The 16,665-nt window shown below is 45.5% G+C and overlaps 6 protein-coding genes across 6 annotated transcripts, besides 12 other annotated features; all 6 read right to left on the bottom strand.

Annotated features, from left to right (window-relative positions):
* Window positions 1-365: 365 nt before the first annotated feature.
* Tb11.01.5740 (hypothetical protein, conserved) lies at window positions 366-1,010 on the bottom strand (the record flags this gene model as incomplete). The annotated part of the gene is made up of 1 exon (XM_824378.1): window positions 366-1,010. One exon carries the CDS (start codon window positions 1,008-1,010, stop codon window positions 366-368), a length of 645 nt encoding a protein of 214 aa, XP_829471.1.
* Window positions 1,011-1,062: 52 nt separating this feature from the next.
* Window positions 1,063-1,095: a microsatellite.
* Window positions 1,096-1,732: 637 nt separating this feature from the next.
* On the bottom strand, window positions 1,733-2,887 carry Tb11.01.5730 (ethanolamine-phosphate cytidylyltransferase, putative; the record flags this gene model as incomplete). Its single annotated transcript, XM_824377.1, has 1 exon — window positions 1,733-2,887. The coding sequence occupies one exon, from the start codon at window positions 2,885-2,887 to the stop codon at window positions 1,733-1,735; it is 1,155 nt and encodes a 384-aa protein (XP_829470.1).
* A 208-nt stretch (window positions 2,888-3,095) lies between these two features.
* Window positions 3,096-3,140: a sequence feature (AT_rich).
* A 53-nt stretch (window positions 3,141-3,193) lies between these two features.
* Window positions 3,194-3,267: a sequence feature (GA-rich).
* A 648-nt stretch (window positions 3,268-3,915) lies between these two features.
* Tb11.01.5720 (ribosomal protein L18, putative) lies at window positions 3,916-4,455 on the bottom strand (the record flags this gene model as incomplete). The annotated part of the gene is made up of 1 exon (XM_824376.1): window positions 3,916-4,455. The coding sequence occupies one exon, from the start codon at window positions 4,453-4,455 to the stop codon at window positions 3,916-3,918; it is 540 nt and encodes a 179-aa protein (XP_829469.1).
* Window positions 4,456-4,550: 95 nt separating this feature from the next.
* Window positions 4,551-4,571: a microsatellite.
* Window positions 4,572-5,099: 528 nt separating this feature from the next.
* Window positions 5,100-5,120: a sequence feature (AT_rich).
* Window positions 5,121-5,305: 185 nt separating this feature from the next.
* Window positions 5,306-6,796, bottom strand: Tb11.01.5710 (phenylalanyl-tRNA synthetase alpha subunit; the record flags this gene model as incomplete). Its single annotated transcript, XM_824375.1, has 1 exon — window positions 5,306-6,796. One exon carries the CDS (start codon window positions 6,794-6,796, stop codon window positions 5,306-5,308), a length of 1,491 nt encoding a protein of 496 aa, XP_829468.1.
* Window positions 6,797-7,547: 751 nt separating this feature from the next.
* Tb11.01.5700 (hypothetical protein, conserved) lies at window positions 7,548-8,858 on the bottom strand (the record flags this gene model as incomplete). Its single annotated transcript, XM_824374.1, has 1 exon — window positions 7,548-8,858. One exon carries the CDS (start codon window positions 8,856-8,858, stop codon window positions 7,548-7,550), a length of 1,311 nt encoding a protein of 436 aa, XP_829467.1.
* Window positions 8,859-8,893: 35 nt separating this feature from the next.
* Window positions 8,894-8,914: a sequence feature (AT_rich).
* A 1,518-nt stretch (window positions 8,915-10,432) lies between these two features.
* Window positions 10,433-11,950, bottom strand: Tb11.01.5690 (uncharacterized protein; the record flags this gene model as incomplete). Its single annotated transcript, XM_824373.1, has 1 exon — window positions 10,433-11,950. The coding sequence occupies one exon, from the start codon at window positions 11,948-11,950 to the stop codon at window positions 10,433-10,435; it is 1,518 nt and encodes a 505-aa protein (XP_829466.1).
* A 941-nt stretch (window positions 11,951-12,891) lies between these two features.
* Window positions 12,892-13,000: a microsatellite.
* A 224-nt stretch (window positions 13,001-13,224) lies between these two features.
* Window positions 13,225-13,255: a microsatellite.
* Window positions 13,256-13,693: 438 nt separating this feature from the next.
* Window positions 13,694-13,714: a sequence feature (AT_rich).
* Window positions 13,715-15,102: 1,388 nt separating this feature from the next.
* Window positions 15,103-15,125: a microsatellite.
* Window positions 15,126-15,441: 316 nt separating this feature from the next.
* Window positions 15,442-15,478: a microsatellite.
* A 1,066-nt stretch (window positions 15,479-16,544) lies between these two features.
* Window positions 16,545-16,568: a sequence feature (AT_rich).
* Between the last annotated feature and the right edge of the window lie 97 nt (window positions 16,569-16,665).

The raw sequence follows: 16,665 nt of genomic DNA, 5'->3' as shown, positions 1-16,665 counted from the left end.
ATCAAGATTGTTTGTTTACTCGCCCAAGCTTGTCCTTCCTTGGTTAGGTGCCTATAATTGTGCGCTCCTTTATATGGTTTGAAATTTTCTGCTCTACGGAAAGATGCTTTGTGACCTACAACGGTAGCAAAGTTAAAGTGCAATAAAGGAAAGAGGCAGTATATGCATTTACCCACAACCCGGGGGGTAAAGAAGGGCATTGGCTCATCCATCATAGCGGTAACAAGAATTACCAACGATATTCACACATACACAAATAATTGGGTATCAACTCAAAGGCCCAACGACCCGCATCCCGGCCGAGCCACCCGCGAACACGCATCCATCAACAAACGACCAGCTGGCATTGAGAATAACAATATAAACTATTCAAGAGTCGCCAGAAGCGTCGAACCACGCCGTTTACCATTGCCTCGTAGTATGTTTTCCAACGCCCGAACGTTTCTCAGCCTAACATGAAGTAACCGCGCCTTCTCCGAGTTGACCTTCAAGAACTGCTGCTGCTCCAGAAACCGGAGAGCGTTGATTTCTTCCATTTGTTGAAGTGTTTTCCTCAGCAGCTTTTGTGTGTCTTGCAGCGCGTGAAGGGCGGTGGTGTACCTTTGAGACCGAACACCTCCGTGGGAGCCACGACGGAGCGACCACAATGTTAGCTCTAGCGCCAACGTCTCCCCAAGTTTCCCCTCAAAGCGGCGGATTTCGTCAACAGATGGACCTTCAGATTCCCGCGACCGCTTCCGACAGAACTCGTCATCGTCATCTGCATCCACTGATGATGTTGCTAAGACCGGTTTTACGGACCGCATCGCCGCACTTGTATCCATATATTTTCGGGCGTCAGCAAGTTGCTGAGAGCGCAGAACTTGAAGTTTTTGTGCATAACTACACTCCGCAGCACCTTCTCCATTCCTCAGCATTCTTTCCGACTCCCGCCACACCAGTACCCGCGCATCCATAACCTTGCTAATCGGTGGCTTGCGGTCCACGTAAGGAAGCACCATGGGCTGCATTGGAGATCCTCTCACTAAATACAGGAAGCAGAACAGAACAACTAGTTAGAAGTAATAATAATAATAATAATAACAATGACAATAAAAGTGCCACTAACAACAGAATAGGAGGCACGGCGGGAAGAGGTATTAAAAAGGATAGCATGTTAAAACACAGTACAAAAGAAAAGTAAACAACCAACAAAGTGGTTTTTTTTCTTTTGAAAACAAACAGGTGAAAAAAAAAGGTGAAACGCCCGGGAAAATATTTCCGCGGGCCCTACCACGGAGAACCGACAAGATCGCAGGCGGTTAAGACATTTTTAACGAGTGGCAAGGAAAATGGTGAAACAAAACGTTAGTACAACGCATCCTCAACTTTTCAACCCGCCATAACAAGGTATAGGACAAACGCAACTTTTTGTCACACCCATTTTTCCATCCATCCCTTTTAGTTTCTTCCGTTGTGTGACTGTGCATGATCACAAACAAAAAGGGAGGGAAAGGCCGGGACGAGTAAGAATTTCCCCATCAAAAAAGAAGGAGAAGCTTTGCATGGATAAGTAGAGAATGAACAAATTCGTAAGATGCGAACAAAAAGCATTCTCCCCCCTTCCTACAGCACCTCCCTCCATCTGTTTTGGTTTGAGGAAGGGACTACTATTTTGCAAGACCGGCATTACCCTTTCTCTCCCGTAATGGCCCACAACCAAACCGCCAAATTCCTCACGAAGGATAAAAGTTCACACCTCTCTGACATTTCTGTACACATCTGGCTTTCGTAGCTCCGCTTCGGAGTCTTTCATGTGTTTCAAAAACTGACGTTCCAGAAGAACCACGTGATTCTTTACGACACGTTCAACAATCATATCTGTGGACAAATCACTTCCCGATTCCACAACCTTAAATAGATTGAGGCTCTTGGGAACCTCGTAAACATCAAATGCTCCCTTGCAGTTGCGTGTTTCTGAACTCGTACCGCATGCGACAATTTTGATATCGAGTATCTTGATCATTTCTTGAGTTACACCCCTCGGGGCACCAAATACAACATCATCCACGTACCTACACGAAAGTACGCCCAACGCCCGCTCGTTGAGACTCATGATTGGGAAATGCTCTCCCTTCGACTCACGAACCAGTTGGTCATCGTGGATACCAACAATAAGGTAATCACCCAGAGCGCGCGCTTTCTGGAGGAAGCGAATGTGCCCTGCATGGAAAAGATCAAAGGCGCCATCCACATACACAACTGTTGCACCAACGGGTGGCGCTAGTTTGTTACTGAACTGCGCTATCTTCCTCGAGGTTGTCAGATAGTGCGGACCCCGCTTTCTAGCGACCTCACTGTCAAGTAGTTTCTTATCTGCATCGCTCAGCAGCTCACTCGGCACGCAAAGCAGCATGCGGCCAACGAGATCTGTGGTGGAGATACACTCCGTCCGCCTCACAGCTTTAAACATCCCAGCGTCTATAATCGCTTGGTATGAGTTGCGACCATTAAGGTCCACCGAAATGTCATCACCGTGAACAACAAAATCCACTTCAAACCTCTTCATGTCCTCCACACGCGTGACGTATGGATATCCCTCGATGACAGCGTCTACCCACTTGCAGGCACGCAACGCCTCATATCGTTCTTCCTGCCGCATACTCGGAGGCCCCTTATGCCGAATAATCTCTTCATCAGTATGGCAACCAACAAATAGTTCATCACCCATCGACCGCGCCTGCCGCAGTGCATTGGCATGCCCGAAGTGCAGCATATCAAAGCAGCCGTCTACCCAAACGCGAATAGTCCCCGGCCGCTTCGGAGGCAAAGGAGAAGGCGCATAAAGCGGGTACGGATCATTTGGAGTATCCTCATTGAGCCATACCTTCGACACCGACCGTTTCATCAAAGGGGTAAAACCCACAGATACGGCTAGAAGCCTCCCGGTATAGCGTCGCACCTGTGAAAGGGGTGAGAAAACGCACTGAGATCTACCACAAAACCGCGCTGTTTTTGATATATCCCTTTTTTGCTTTGTTTTGTTCTTCACTGCTCCTTAGTTTACTTCACTATTTATTTATTTTTTTTTACGTAGTGTGCGCAAGCAATAAAGGTAAAATTAAATATATTTAGATATTTTATACCTATTATATATTATTGCGCTAGTTTCACCAACACCTTTAGCTTATTCCCCGTTATTTTCTCCTTGATATTTCCCTTTTTCTTTCTTGTTTCTTTATTTCCTTCTTGATTTGAGTTTCGGTTTTTTTTTCCTCCCTTTATTTCAGTCCAATACCCCGCTAAGAGGGGTGTTTCGAGAAAATAAACCCTCCTACCCGACTCACTTGAAGTTAAAGGGTACGGTCAAAGTGAACCGACAGTTTAATTTGGGGGGGGGGAAAACTTTTTTCTGAAGGTTGATTTGACCCACGACAGTTAATTTCTTGTTATTTGTGTAGTTGTTGTCCTCCTAATCAAACGGCGACGTATACTACCAAAAATCAGTTACAATGGGACCTCCCCACTCGACGTTACTCCCTTCCTTTACTGAAAACACTCTTTCTTTCAACCCCGGTGTAACGCGTAACTAAAGTTAAGAATGAGTACACTCACGTGGGGCAGGGGATAAAGGGAGGGATTTGTAAGACAATAAGCAAATAAACGGATGTGGTGCTACTAATACTAAAGAAGCGGGTGTAGGAGAAAAAGAAAAAGGGAAGAGAAAAGTTCCTCAAATGGTCACCGCAGAAGTGCACACTATACGTACAGAAGGGAATTAAAGAAGGGGGAAATTATTCGGTCGCACGACCTTCCACCTGTGGTTAGAGTGTCAAATCAAACAGAAAAACACAAAAATGACATGGGAAATGAGGTGAAAGAAGTAACAAGTAAATGACACAAGCATTCCTGAGCGTGTGCAATCGCATAGCAGCTTTATGCAACCACTGCCCGCTTCGAGTTCTTCTTCACAAATATGACACGGTCCTTGCGTGGTGCCTTCACACGGCGCTGCAGGAGCGGGAACGACAGGTTGTGTGGGTGGAACTGTGCCACGTTCAGGCGGCGTACTTCGTGGTTCGGGATGCTCTTTACGCCAAGCACTTCAATGTTGTGATACCGCGCGCGATGGCGAGAGGCGAGGTCATTATAAGCCTGACTTACAGCCCCAGCCTTGCATACGTCACGAAACTCCTTCACCATGTGCGTATAGCCGCAACGTTGGCTGTAATATGCAATGTCCACGCTGTAGTTGCGGGCCGCCAGCTTGCGATCCTTCACCACCTTACAGGAAAGAACGTCGCCATGAGTCGACTTCACCTTGTTTTTCTCACGCATCATGCGCCAGAAGCGGCTCTTTGCCACGACAAAGTTCGGTGCGAAAACCTCAAATTTGTATACGGTGGGTTGAGGATTCTTCTCCGAGGGCGTCTCGCGCCCAACCACGCAGTAGTGACGAAGGTGCGGTCTCACCATTTTTGTACTTCCTCACTCCAATGCTTCGGGAAGGTCCCAAATTTTGTAAAGTGAAGGAATGAAAGAAAGGCATTGAAGGTTGATGCCGAAAGAAAACACACACACACACACACACAGAATTCAGGGGGCACAACAGATGGTTCGAAACGGACAAACGAGATCCGGGAAGTGAACCGTACGGCACGCCGTCAGTACAGCAGACACCATTAAAACGTTAAAAACAAAGAAAAATTGGCCGTGAGTGAGGACGGATGATGAACCAGATGAGCACAGAAGAAGACCGTAACGAAGAGAGAAGAGAAAGCAAAATGACTTGCCGCCTTATGAAGAAGTTGATGAGTAGCTGGGAGAAGCGCAGTAGAATCAACAAACATGAAAGAAAACTGCGACGTACCTCGTGTATAATATGGGCCACCAAGTCAATAAGGGTTCTTTACCTTTTCAGGTCACGTGCGATCATCCATATTGATCAAACTAAAACACGAGCTATTCTGGTTTCCTCGTGCTGTCCCTTAGATGCGTTCACATCGGACCCGTCACTACTCTATCGATTTGCCCCACACTCTAAGTATCACCCTGCTCGTGCATTCCCACCTCCTCAAAAAAAAAACTTTAAATGCCCATGTAGCACCTTTCCTTTGGAGTTTTTTTTTTAATATATAAAACCTTCAATCACCTTCCGGTTCCCCATCGCACACTTCTTCCCCAATTCAGTCAACAAATATTCACCCTCCTTTGTTCTTTCCTTTCCACACCACCCCTGGTAGTCATCTGTTCATATTTAACTCATTTTTCGCCTCCCTCGCTTCCTCCTTCTCCTCCTCAATATGCTCCACATCTTGTACTGCACCTAAAAACGCATTAGCTTTGAGTTCCTGATGAAACGCAAATCCACCTTATGTCCAAAAAGTTCATGAATACTTGAGAGGCCGTATTTAATCATTGTGGGCCGCTCCAGTGAAAGCCCCCACGCCATAACAGTAACATCTTCGTCGAAACCGAGCGGCACTAACATCTCTGGGCGAAACAATCCACTGTTTCCAACCTCGATCCAACGTTTCAGCTGCGTGTGCCAACCAAATATTTCCATGGACGGTTCCGTGTAGGGATTAAACACTGGTTTGAAACGTAGGCGCTCCACACCTATCCGACGGAAAAACAGTTCAAAGGTGTGCATCATGTTGGCGAGAGAAATATTGCGATCAATAACGCATCCTTCAATCTGGTGAAACTCACACAGGTGCGTACGATCCATTTCCTCATTGCGGAAGACACGGTCAATGCTGTAATACCTCCCTGGTCGGAATGCGCGCCGGCCATCTGGTAGAAGTGGTGAGTTGCGCGCCAAGTGATGCAACCAGAAAGCTGAACAACTCGTTGTGTGGGTACGCAATACATTACGTCGTGCTTCTGACTCCTTCCATGTGTACTTAAAGTTCTTTTCGTGCATCTTCCGCACGTTCTCCACAACGTCCTGCTGCTTTAGTTCGCTTGTGGCGGGTTTTGAAATGAAGAAGGTATCCTGCATGTCACGGGCAGGATGGTTCTGCGGGATGAAGAGAGAGTCGAAATTCCAGAAGGAGGACTCCACCCAGTGGTCCGTCTCCATCTCCTGGAAGCCCATCTCCATAAAAATCTCCCGAAATTCCTGTCGTACTTTCAGTAAAGGATGAAGCTGCCCACAACTCACCTCACGGCCAGCAGCAGCCAGGTTATATGCCTTAAACTCTGTCGTCCGCCACGAACCGTCCAGTAGCATCTCCTTCGTAAGGTCCCCGGCGGCCTTTCCACGAACCTCTGGAGCGAAACTGGGCCCACGTCTAACACTAAACACTTTTATATCTTCAAGTGTTGCCAGTTTGCGCTTCTTGAGCATGTCACCATCTTTGGGATCAATGTGTTGGTTGCGGGCTGCGTCGGAAAGAACAAGACGTGTTGTATCCCGGAAGGATGACACGCTTGGAGAGCGGTTGATAATTACCTTTCCATCTTCTTTCCTCAACACGAACGTTTTTGTCTTCATACCATTTGACAGTGCAACAGCCGTGACATCTCGGCCTAGTTTCCCTGCGACGGCATCCTGAGGCATCTCCCCTGCCGCGAGTAGTTCCCAAAGTTGGAACTCGGGGCTTCCCTCCTCACAAATTTTAATTGCTTCGGCGGTTAATTTCCACGTGGGTCTCTTCTCTATTTCACTCGTTACATAACCACCTGCTTCCAGCGACTTAATGGCACCAACGACCACCTGGTGATCAACTCCCAGTTCCTGAGCCAATACATCAGATTTAATGACCTCGCTTCCCACAAGGGCTTTCAGAATGGTGTTCTCCATGGTACTCATGGTTCCTCTTTAAACGGTAAACGCCAGCAGTGCTCCTCCTTTCTCTCGTTTCCTCTACAAAAGGGTCACAGTAACACGGTAGATGAAGTCCAATCAGTTGGTTGAATGGCCGACAAAAAAAAGAAAGAGAAAGGAAAGGATGAAATGTAACTAAATAACGAGTGAGTTTTATGCCTCAGTTACAGTAAGTGGAAGAGGGTGCGAGGTGAGTGAGCATAATAATAATAAGGAAATGGGGAAACGCAATTTTTCTTATCCACTCATTAATATGAACGACACGCAACCACATGCCCAAATTGAGCACACGAACAGTCGAGAACATAAGACAATGTTTTGATGCATTTAAGAATGACACAACAGGGTTGGCACACTCCATTATATCGGTCATTCACTTCACGAGGTTCCAGTCCTCGTTGCTCCATCGTTTCAACGTCAAACCCACTGGGCACACGGCTCTCACAAATTCTTCAACGCAATGGAATTCCGTTCGGATCACCACCACTCCACTGCGTGTGAGGGTCCATATGTAAAAACACGACAAGAGGCCCCCGCCGAAGCTCACCGGCACCACAAAACTTTGGAGTTGGATCAACAATGTGGTGGAAGAGAAAAAAAAGGTGGCAAACATGCCTGTTATTTGGTTACTGAAGCCAATAAAGTGGTTGAAACCTCTCAACTCAGTTTCCGCTACCGATAATAATGCAGCACTGTCAGCGCAAGAAAGGGAAATGTCACAAACACCAACAGCGTGTCAGATAGAGAATTCCCTGCGGAGCGGGATTTCCACGAAGTCATCATCGAAAAACTCCCTTGCAACGTATGAAGCGATGGAAGTGACGTCCCGATCCCTTCTAGTCCTTTTAGAACCACCTGTCCTTTCCTCAGTACGCCGCAGCGCCAAAAGTGACTTGAGAACGGTGGCACTGGAGGACAAGTCGGCAGATTGCAACCACGGAGGAAGTTGAACACGTTTCGCCAGCCTTTTTGCAGCCTGTGCGTATTTTTCCTCGTCTACCTTCACTTGATCAACCAAATGTACACGGATGGCCGACGGATTCCGGTGAACCAAACGGAATTGGTCAAGCACGGTTGCCTTGTGCTTTGAACGATGCGCATACTCTTCCCTAGTCATCACCTCGTCAGCATCCACAGCGAAAGAACCAACATTAACGCAAACAAATGGATGCAAGTAAAGAAACTTGAAGAAGAGAGCCTGCTGGACTAGAAACGGATCACGTGCGAGTGGATAATTTGTAGTATCATCACTACCCACTTTCGGTGCGTTTCCCTTCGTGTTTTCGGCGGACTCACCTGAACGCTGCTGCGGGCACGGTTGCCGCTGTTGCACGGGACCAAAAACCAGCAGCTGCCGACCATCAGCAAGTTTGTTGTTGTAACGAGACCTGATATCACGAAGAATACCATCGAGTATGTCTGCTTGACACAATGGGCATTTAACTATCGTTGAGCGAAGGTCCCAAAGTCCCATCCAATACCGGCAATTTACACAACACAGTCCACTTCGGCAATCCACACGGCGGAGATTAGGCGATATGCTTATGTTACTGAGCTCACCGCTATTTACAGTACCTTCCACGCGTTTCGGCAGTGGTAGCTGGCAGAGAGCTAGCAACATGTGGGAACCATGGGCGTATGCGAATGGGAGAAACGTCGCATAATTTATATAGTAACGCATCCCCCCACCCTCATCGGTGTCTTGCGTCTCTTTCCGGATGCCGCTCGTACCTTCCCATTCCTTTTCTGCTCCATCTTTCCGCTGCTGTTCGTTTTCACCGTATTCATCCCCATGGGAAAACTCAAGTGACGTGCAGTACACCTCCCTTGGCATTCCGTTAATGCCGATCTCCACACGATCTTGTGTAAGTCCCAAATAAGCACCCAGTTCAGCCACTGTTGCACCATCTGATTTAAAAGTTAGGCAAAGGGAATCGGCAACAAGAATGGAAAGCGGGCTATAGTTTCCCATTCTCATATAGACTTGCAAAATAGTCGTGGCCCTTCGCGCTCCAGCACCGGGAAGAGAGGCATCCCACACATCCATTTGTATCTTTGTCTATATTTATACACTTATTGACCTATATTATATATATATATAAAGTACCCCAACAAGTAACTGTACGCTGGTTATAAGAACGGCAGAATGGGACAGAAATGACCTAACACAATAATACAAATATTACAGGCAACGCAACCGTAATAACAACGCATACAGTTTGTACTGATTTCGGTTAGGGACTCCCGTTGGCGACGGCGCCTTAGTAAGGACACATAAATATTCACATTCTGCATCTCTTTATTATGAGTCATACTAATGAATCCCAAAAGACAGCGTGTGGAGCCGCCCAACCGTTTAAACAAAAAAAAACTGCTATCACAAATGCACCTTCTCTTGTGTTTACTTTTCTCCTCAAACCAGTGCGGGGCCCCACGCAAGGCATCATTGAGTCGCATCTACAACAAAAATGTACGAGAAAATAATACGCCACACACACTCATATGTGGTTAACATTGTACTAAGTGGCGGAATTATTAGCCTCCACTTCAGTGCCATAACCTTAACGTCTGGTCCATTGATTGAGGAACAAACTCTCCAGTCCAAATCAAATTAAATACCATAAACATCATTCTCATGGTTTACTAACGCCACGGCAGCCAGTGGATGACCGGCAAATGAAGCAAAAACACAAACGCCACCATGCAATGATGTTGAGAAAAATAGCAGATCGGTTGAAACTTATGGGTATGATTGATCTTGCAAGACTTTTACAGACCCTATTCTGAGGAAATTACCGTCAGTTCATGATGTCCTCTAGCCTTCTCACCATCAGGGGATTTCGAGGTTAGAATAAAATATTCATATATATATGAATATAAACGCTAGTATCACTCGTGCGAAGAAGGTACCAAAAAGAGAAGCAAAGGAAAACAATAATGGCAATGATTAAAGGTACGCAGATTTGCCTCCATGAAAAAAAAAAAAGGAACTTCGCATGCAGGGGTGAGAAGGTCAATCACCGCGGCCTCATACGCGCGCACAGACAGAAAGAAAAAGAGGGAAAAACGCAGATGAAGAGGAAAGACGAAAACGAAAGGAAAAAGGCCTGTGGTTCCCCCTCCGTCACGCGGCAACAGAACGGTAGTAAGCAGTTATCGTCAACATATGAAAAAGAAAAAATATATATGTTAAGAAGACACACTTATTGCACTCCTGGGGGATACATGTCAGGTGCGCAACAGCAACGATGTGTCCGCTGCCACGTACTGTCACCCCTTTGAGTGTGTTAAAAGGTCGAGACAACAGACCCGCTGTCACAGCACGCTCCTCCTGAAATACGGTAGTGATCCCTCAGATTTCCTGCGCAACTACAAAAATATATGTAACCGCAGTCATACATATGAGAGGGGAAAAAACTAACGGGAGTGTGCCAAAAAAAAAGGGGGGGTTGTAATAACCATCTCTCCAAACGCTAACCATACAGAGACAGAGATGCAAGTAAAACAAAACGGAAGGGAAGGGAAGCAGCCGGAAACGAATCAAATCCCCTCCTCGGGGGAAAACAAGAACATAGAAGAAGAAACAGAAAGGGGAAAAGTATCGACACCACAAAAGTCATCTCACTCATTCTGTTCGTCCTGTGGTTCCACATCTTCCCTCACTTCAGCTGCCTCCGCCTCTGTAGCCGCCAGTGCTTGTTCTACTTCCTCCTCAGTGCCACTGCGTGGAGCCGGGGGGAAGTGAGAAAACGTGACGCGGAGGAAGCGCTCCTTAAGTTGATGAGAATGCACGGCGATGAGGGCGTTCACGGCAGTCTCCACATCTTTGAGACTAACGATTGCGACAGTGGGGCTCTTTCGGTAATACCCATCCAACTCAAAACACTCGTTGGTGAAGACATCCTTTAGGTCATCGTCTGTAATGGCCTCCGTAAGGTTTGAGACAAACAAATACCTCCCCGGTCGGACGCGTCCTGTGGGATTGAAAGAAGCTGTTGGTCGTGTACGGTGGTGATACCCACAGGAGAAGAGCACTGCCTGTGTTGCAGGATCCGTTGCCGGGCCGCTGTTCCACTCAGTTTTCCCACCGCGTTCCACATAACCTGCAAAGTGCCTTAACGTCAACGTGGCACCGTGGAACGGACAACCCTGAAGGTGCTGCACGGCAAGGCGGGCATCGTGCACATTTTGGAAGTGTGCAATCACGGATGTCTTGGAGCTGAATTGTCGCTTAAGGGAGTTAACATTGCCGTAAACCTCAAGCAAAACCCATAAACTGTGCAACGCCACTGTTTCAGGGACACTGTTGACAATCACTACAGAATCCACAGGAGGTGCTCCATATTGCCCTGGTGCGTACGGCGCATGCTGCATGGGGTATCCCGAGCCGTAAACCGGTCCACCCCGACCACCCATCGCCCCGCGCCCTCGGGCTCGCCCACGAATTCCGCGGCCACCACGAGCTGACGCCGCATTAAAGCCATTGTTACCAAAAGGCATTGCCTGCAACTGCTGTTGGGACATTTGCTGGTTTTGGTGAATATTCTGGTGTTGTGGTTGCTGAGGATGATAAGGCATGTGACCCTGTGAGCCATACTCCCCCATCCCGCGGGGCGTGCTCCCCATATGCTCGAGCGTTAGTGTCATGAAGCAACAGTCGGGATAGATTGAGTTATTATTCAATTGTACCACAACTCGCTGGGCAGTAGCGATATCGTTGTAATCAACCCACCCATTTGTTGTGGGGCCTGATGGGCCGCACACGACGTTGGCAGGAGGAGCCACCATGCTGAAAACTTGTGACAATACCTCCTTTGTGACGGGATAGGTACACTTCTCCACCACAACATTAATCCGAGCACCACCTAAATGGTTATTCATTCCGCCAGCAGAAATGCCACCGGCACCGTATGGAACAGCAGGACTTGCCGCTGGTTCCACTTTTACAGTCTGACCAAATAAACTGATGCATCCCCTCTGAAGGAGCGCCTGCGCTTCTTGGGCAGTACGCATCGTCACGGCTGCCTGCCGCATATGAGGAACAACCACTGTGCTGACAGTCGTGCCATACGCAAGCAAACCACGTTTGAGTTCATCCTCGGTACAGGGAGGAATGTTACTCAAAAGACAGGTTTGCATTTTGTATAAATCTTTATTAATTTAACTCTTTTCGAGCTTTTTGTTCTTTCTTCTACCCTCAAAAGCAAACCTCTCCCTAACTTTCTCACTGGTTATTGTGCGCTCTCTTCCGGGCCCGCACAAAAGTATCAGATCACAAAGAAACCGTCTGCTGGTGATGCTTCCTTCTGTTGTCTTCTTTTTGCTTTTGTTTTCTTTAGACTTCCTCGATGAATGCCAGCCGTTCCCAAGAACCCCGCTTTAAATCGCTCTTTTCCTCGTTACCTCGTATTCCTTTTACCGTTCTTTTTATTATTTACTTCCTTCACAGATCACACCCGTTCAGAGTAATACAAGGAACAAAGACAAACAAAAGGAACAAAAAAAAAGCCCCAAGAGCCTTTATTTGTTCACTCCGCTGCGGTTGGTAGCACTGCCCTGCCGCGTCCACTCCTCTTCACACCTCTTCCCTGCTCTCCTTCCTTGATTTCCTCTTTGGTGTTGATTTGTTTTGTTTTGTTTGTTTGTTCTTATCTTCCTTTTTTCTTCTGACTATTCCTCCAGCAGTAGTGTTTCGCCTTGTTTCGCCCCGCCTGTTCCCCGTATAAAATCCTTCACTCCCCACTAAAAAAAATGGAAGAGTTTCAACGCTGCGCCTAAGGGATTTGAGCCAACGAAAAATAAGGAGGTATTCAGTTGTTGCTTTTTTTTTCTTTTCCCGCTTCTCTCGCACTCCTTTTTCCCCCTTTTTTTGTTTTAATTTCGGTCTGTTCACCACCTTAATAACAGCACGACTTGCTGATCGGCTCTCTTATCCTGTTGTATTGGTCTTGTTTTTGTTCTGTTGCTCTCCACCTATATTTCGTTCTTGACTGTTTAATTTGATTTTTTTTTTCCTTCTTATATATTTGTGTGTGTTTGTGTTTGAACTTGGTTTATTATTAATCTTCTTTCGTTTTAATTTCTTATTATTTTGTGTTGCTGCTGCTGGTATCGCTTATTGTTGTTGCAATTAAATTTTTCTTATTTTTGTTGTATTTGTTGTTGGTCGTTAGTTGTTGGTGTTGGTGTATTCATCAGTTTGGTGCAGTTGTGTTCACCAACATGAAAAAAAAACGCAAACAAAAAGAACGCATTAAACAAACGCGACAGCGATTTGATTGCGTTATTGTTTCGCGTGCGCGGGTAAATAAAGTAAGGCATAAACGCGGAAAAGGTAATCTTCAAGTTAAGGGTCCCCACCGAGAGGCGCAATTGTAAGTATTCATAACACATTCAAATATAATAGCAAATGTACACACACACACACACAAACACATATACACATTTGAATATGCATACGCATGTATGAAATAAAAAAAGGGGGAGAGAGCAAACAGAAAAAAAAAGAATATGTAATACCATGATTGGCAATGCCATTCCTTCAATCACAACATTTTTGTTTCCGCTTAATCATCTGCCCTTTGCGACTTTTTGTTTTCCCGGGTTTCTTTTGAAAGGATGTGCACGCGTGACAATTATTCCACTCACGGCTTCACCTGTCCCATATTTCCATACTTAATAGTAATGAGAGTAACGACAAAAACAAGTAAATAATACATCCCAAGTAAAGAAACTTTTTGCCCAAGGTTGTCAAAGAAATAAGAAGGAAAGAGAAATGGATGAGAAATATGCATTTAGCGCGGGGGAAGGACCAGGCAAGAAACACAGCAGCGCATATGGCGAAGACAGGAGAGGGAAATGATCGAAAACAGCAGCAATGAGAAAAATTAAAATTAAAATAAACCAACGGTACATGTGCGGAACCCCATCGAGGCCTTTGCTTAATTTAAGTGGACAGTTCCCCCAAGTAATGCCCTTCACAGCCTTCAATTGCTCCAACTCACAAATGCAAGAAAGTGGCGCTTAGGAGACACGAAAGGTGCAGTCGGCATCTACATAAAGAGGGAGAGTCGCAGGAATGAACAATTGTTTACGCAAAGCCCAAGAAGGCAGTTCCAACACCTCAAACAAAAAAAAAAAAGAGGGCAACATGAGCAATCAGGAGAACAGAGAAAGTAAGGAAGGAACAAAACCAATAGCAAAGACAGAACTAGAACTGATAATTTCGTGTGTCCATTACAACCGCACTTTGTAGAAGGATCCAAAGAAACGGGGAAGAAAACAAAAAAATAGAAAAGAGGTTGGTTAAAACACTGATGGTTGGCGTGGTGCCAAAACAACCGCCTAACCCTCCCCGCATACATGTCAACATAATGAAGACAACCGTTTAATTAAGAATAACAAGAAAAAAAAAACATGCCCCATAAATGGTGGGCTTAATCATGCGATCCCAAGATGTCGAATACCCAAGCAGTTGGCAATAGTAACCCGTTCATTGTATCATCATCATGTAAGGAATCTTACTCCTCACGCAGCTTCGCATCACGACGAATATCCCTCTCGTTGGTGACTGCCAATAATTGATAACGGCACGGAAAACGCAACGAAGTGACAAGTCAAAGCTGTGTTTGTGTGTTTTGACACCAACACATGCGCAGGAAAGGAGCAGACGTACAGAAGTCACATAAGTGACAAACATTCAAGCGCAAATGCAAGACTGACAGTAAATACACATATATGTGTAACAATATGCAGCATATATGTGTAACAGAGGGGGGAAAGTGAAACAAGAAGTAATTATGTACACGCAAGGGGCAGCTCCTCCTCCTCCTCCTCAGCGTTATACAAGCAGTTGGCAGCAGCAGGTTAAACATCATTAAAGTAAAATGCGTAGAGAATAATGCGCGAGTTTCTATTCTTTCTGAGCGTGCAGAAGCCCCGTCAACAGTTGACACCTCCTGCCCAACTCCCTCCTTTCCCCATTCTCCCACACATACACACACCTCTATCACAAAACCTTACAAACTCTCCAATGGTATCCAAGGAGACATGAAGGAAAGAGAGAACTACTAAATATGAAAGTACATAAATTCTGGTTTCGTTTGTGTGTATGTGCAGGTGTCATTTTCTCGTCTTTATTTATTTATTTCGTTGCGGATGTTGGTATTCATTGAAATATATACGCTTAATAAAGGGAGAAAAGGGCATATCGCCCTTCCTTTCACATTGCTCGGGACGTAACAACAAACAATAGCAATGCACACACACCAAAACCATGCGTGCATACCCACATATATATATATATATATATATACGCTTGCGTGTTTGTTTGTAATGTAGCCGCCAAACTCCATATGATAAATGAGGATACACGTACGAGTGGACAAACAGTCAATAACACACAAGAAGTGGTAACTGTGACTGACTCAACCGAAGACACGACGGCGGCCAAACTGTAAACGAAATAACAATAATACACACATATATATATATAGGTATCAACGATGCGAATTCACAAACTCCCATCTGTGCAATCAAATTCCACTTCATGCTAGGGTTCAAGTCAGAAAACAATCAAAAAAATAATAATAACAACAGTAAATGAACCGTCGGTTTTGTGTTGATTCCCTATAAAAATAAAAAATAAAAAATAAAAATAAAAATAAATGCGCGAAGCCCTTGCAACAACTCCATCCAATAAGCCTTTCAGATGCCCCGCCGCCGAATCCGTAAAAGTTACAGATAAAAGGTCCACACGCAAAAGAGGAACGCTCATATCCTCCTTCACCCTTTACACCCATCTCCTTCATCCCTCACAGACAAAGAAAACAAATATTTTTGTTTTTGGAGAGGTACTGTTGGAGATGATATATGAGCGATTCCACGTTGTCCTAAAATAAATATGACAAGGTCTTTCAGCATCAGGCAGGCGTTGGGGTTACGGAGAAATGCACAGGAAGGCATAAAGATGCAAAGCTCCAAACGAATAAAAGCATACGTGTATGCGCATATATGTAAAGAAAGAAAAATGAATTAAAGAAGGAAGAAAAAGGAGTGAAAACTGGGTCAAGGGGCAATCAACAAACAAAATCAAAAATGAAAACAGTAGCATCTCGCATGTACTTCCACCTCTCACACACACGCGCGCTGAGCTACAAGTGGGGCGAACAACGTGTGAGATGGAGGGGTGTCCAAGCAATGGCATATATAATGGAAAGATAAGAAGAACAACAACAACGAAATACATGTGCAAAGGGGAAAAAAAAAATTGTCTTATATTATTGATGTTATATTTTTCTTTTTGTTCCTTCCTCGCATTACCCACAATAACGTGGCAACAACACGTCTCACATTTTCCCGAGCGGTGAGAAGAAATGTGCAGCTCACCCAGAACCTGGAATTAACTTGAATTTCTTTTCTTCATCCTTCTTCTTCTCCATCTTCTTTTATAGATATTGTAAACGGCCACCTCTCAGCTCCCGTGAGGTACAGACGTAAAGAAACCGCACCGTGCAGCGGTAGGGCGTTCAATACCAACAGTGGAATGCTGAATATTTGCTACGGACGCTCTCTGCGCGTTCACATGCTAGGGTCTTTACTCCATCCGCCTCTTCCCCTTTTCCACTTAAACGCAACATTGACCTCCACACGAACATCGAAATCCCGGGATCACCCCCTTTTTTCGTACCTTTTCATTCAATGTCAGTGTTTCCTTTTGGCACTTTTTATCATCATTATTATTTTTTTTTTTTTTAAAGCATATGTGTGGGCGCGCGCAAACATATTTCTCTCCAACAGACATACACACAAACACACACGCACGCGCCACAGCCACCGCCACTACAACTACCGCC

The sequence above is a fragment of the Trypanosoma brucei genome (genome assembly GCF_000002445.2).
Source record: "Trypanosoma brucei brucei TREU927 chromosome 11 chr11_scaffold01 genomic scaffold, whole genome shotgun sequence".
NCBI lineage: Eukaryota > Euglenozoa > Kinetoplastea > Trypanosomatida > Trypanosomatidae > Trypanosoma > Trypanosoma brucei.
This window is presented reverse-complemented; position numbering and strand designations above follow the sequence as displayed.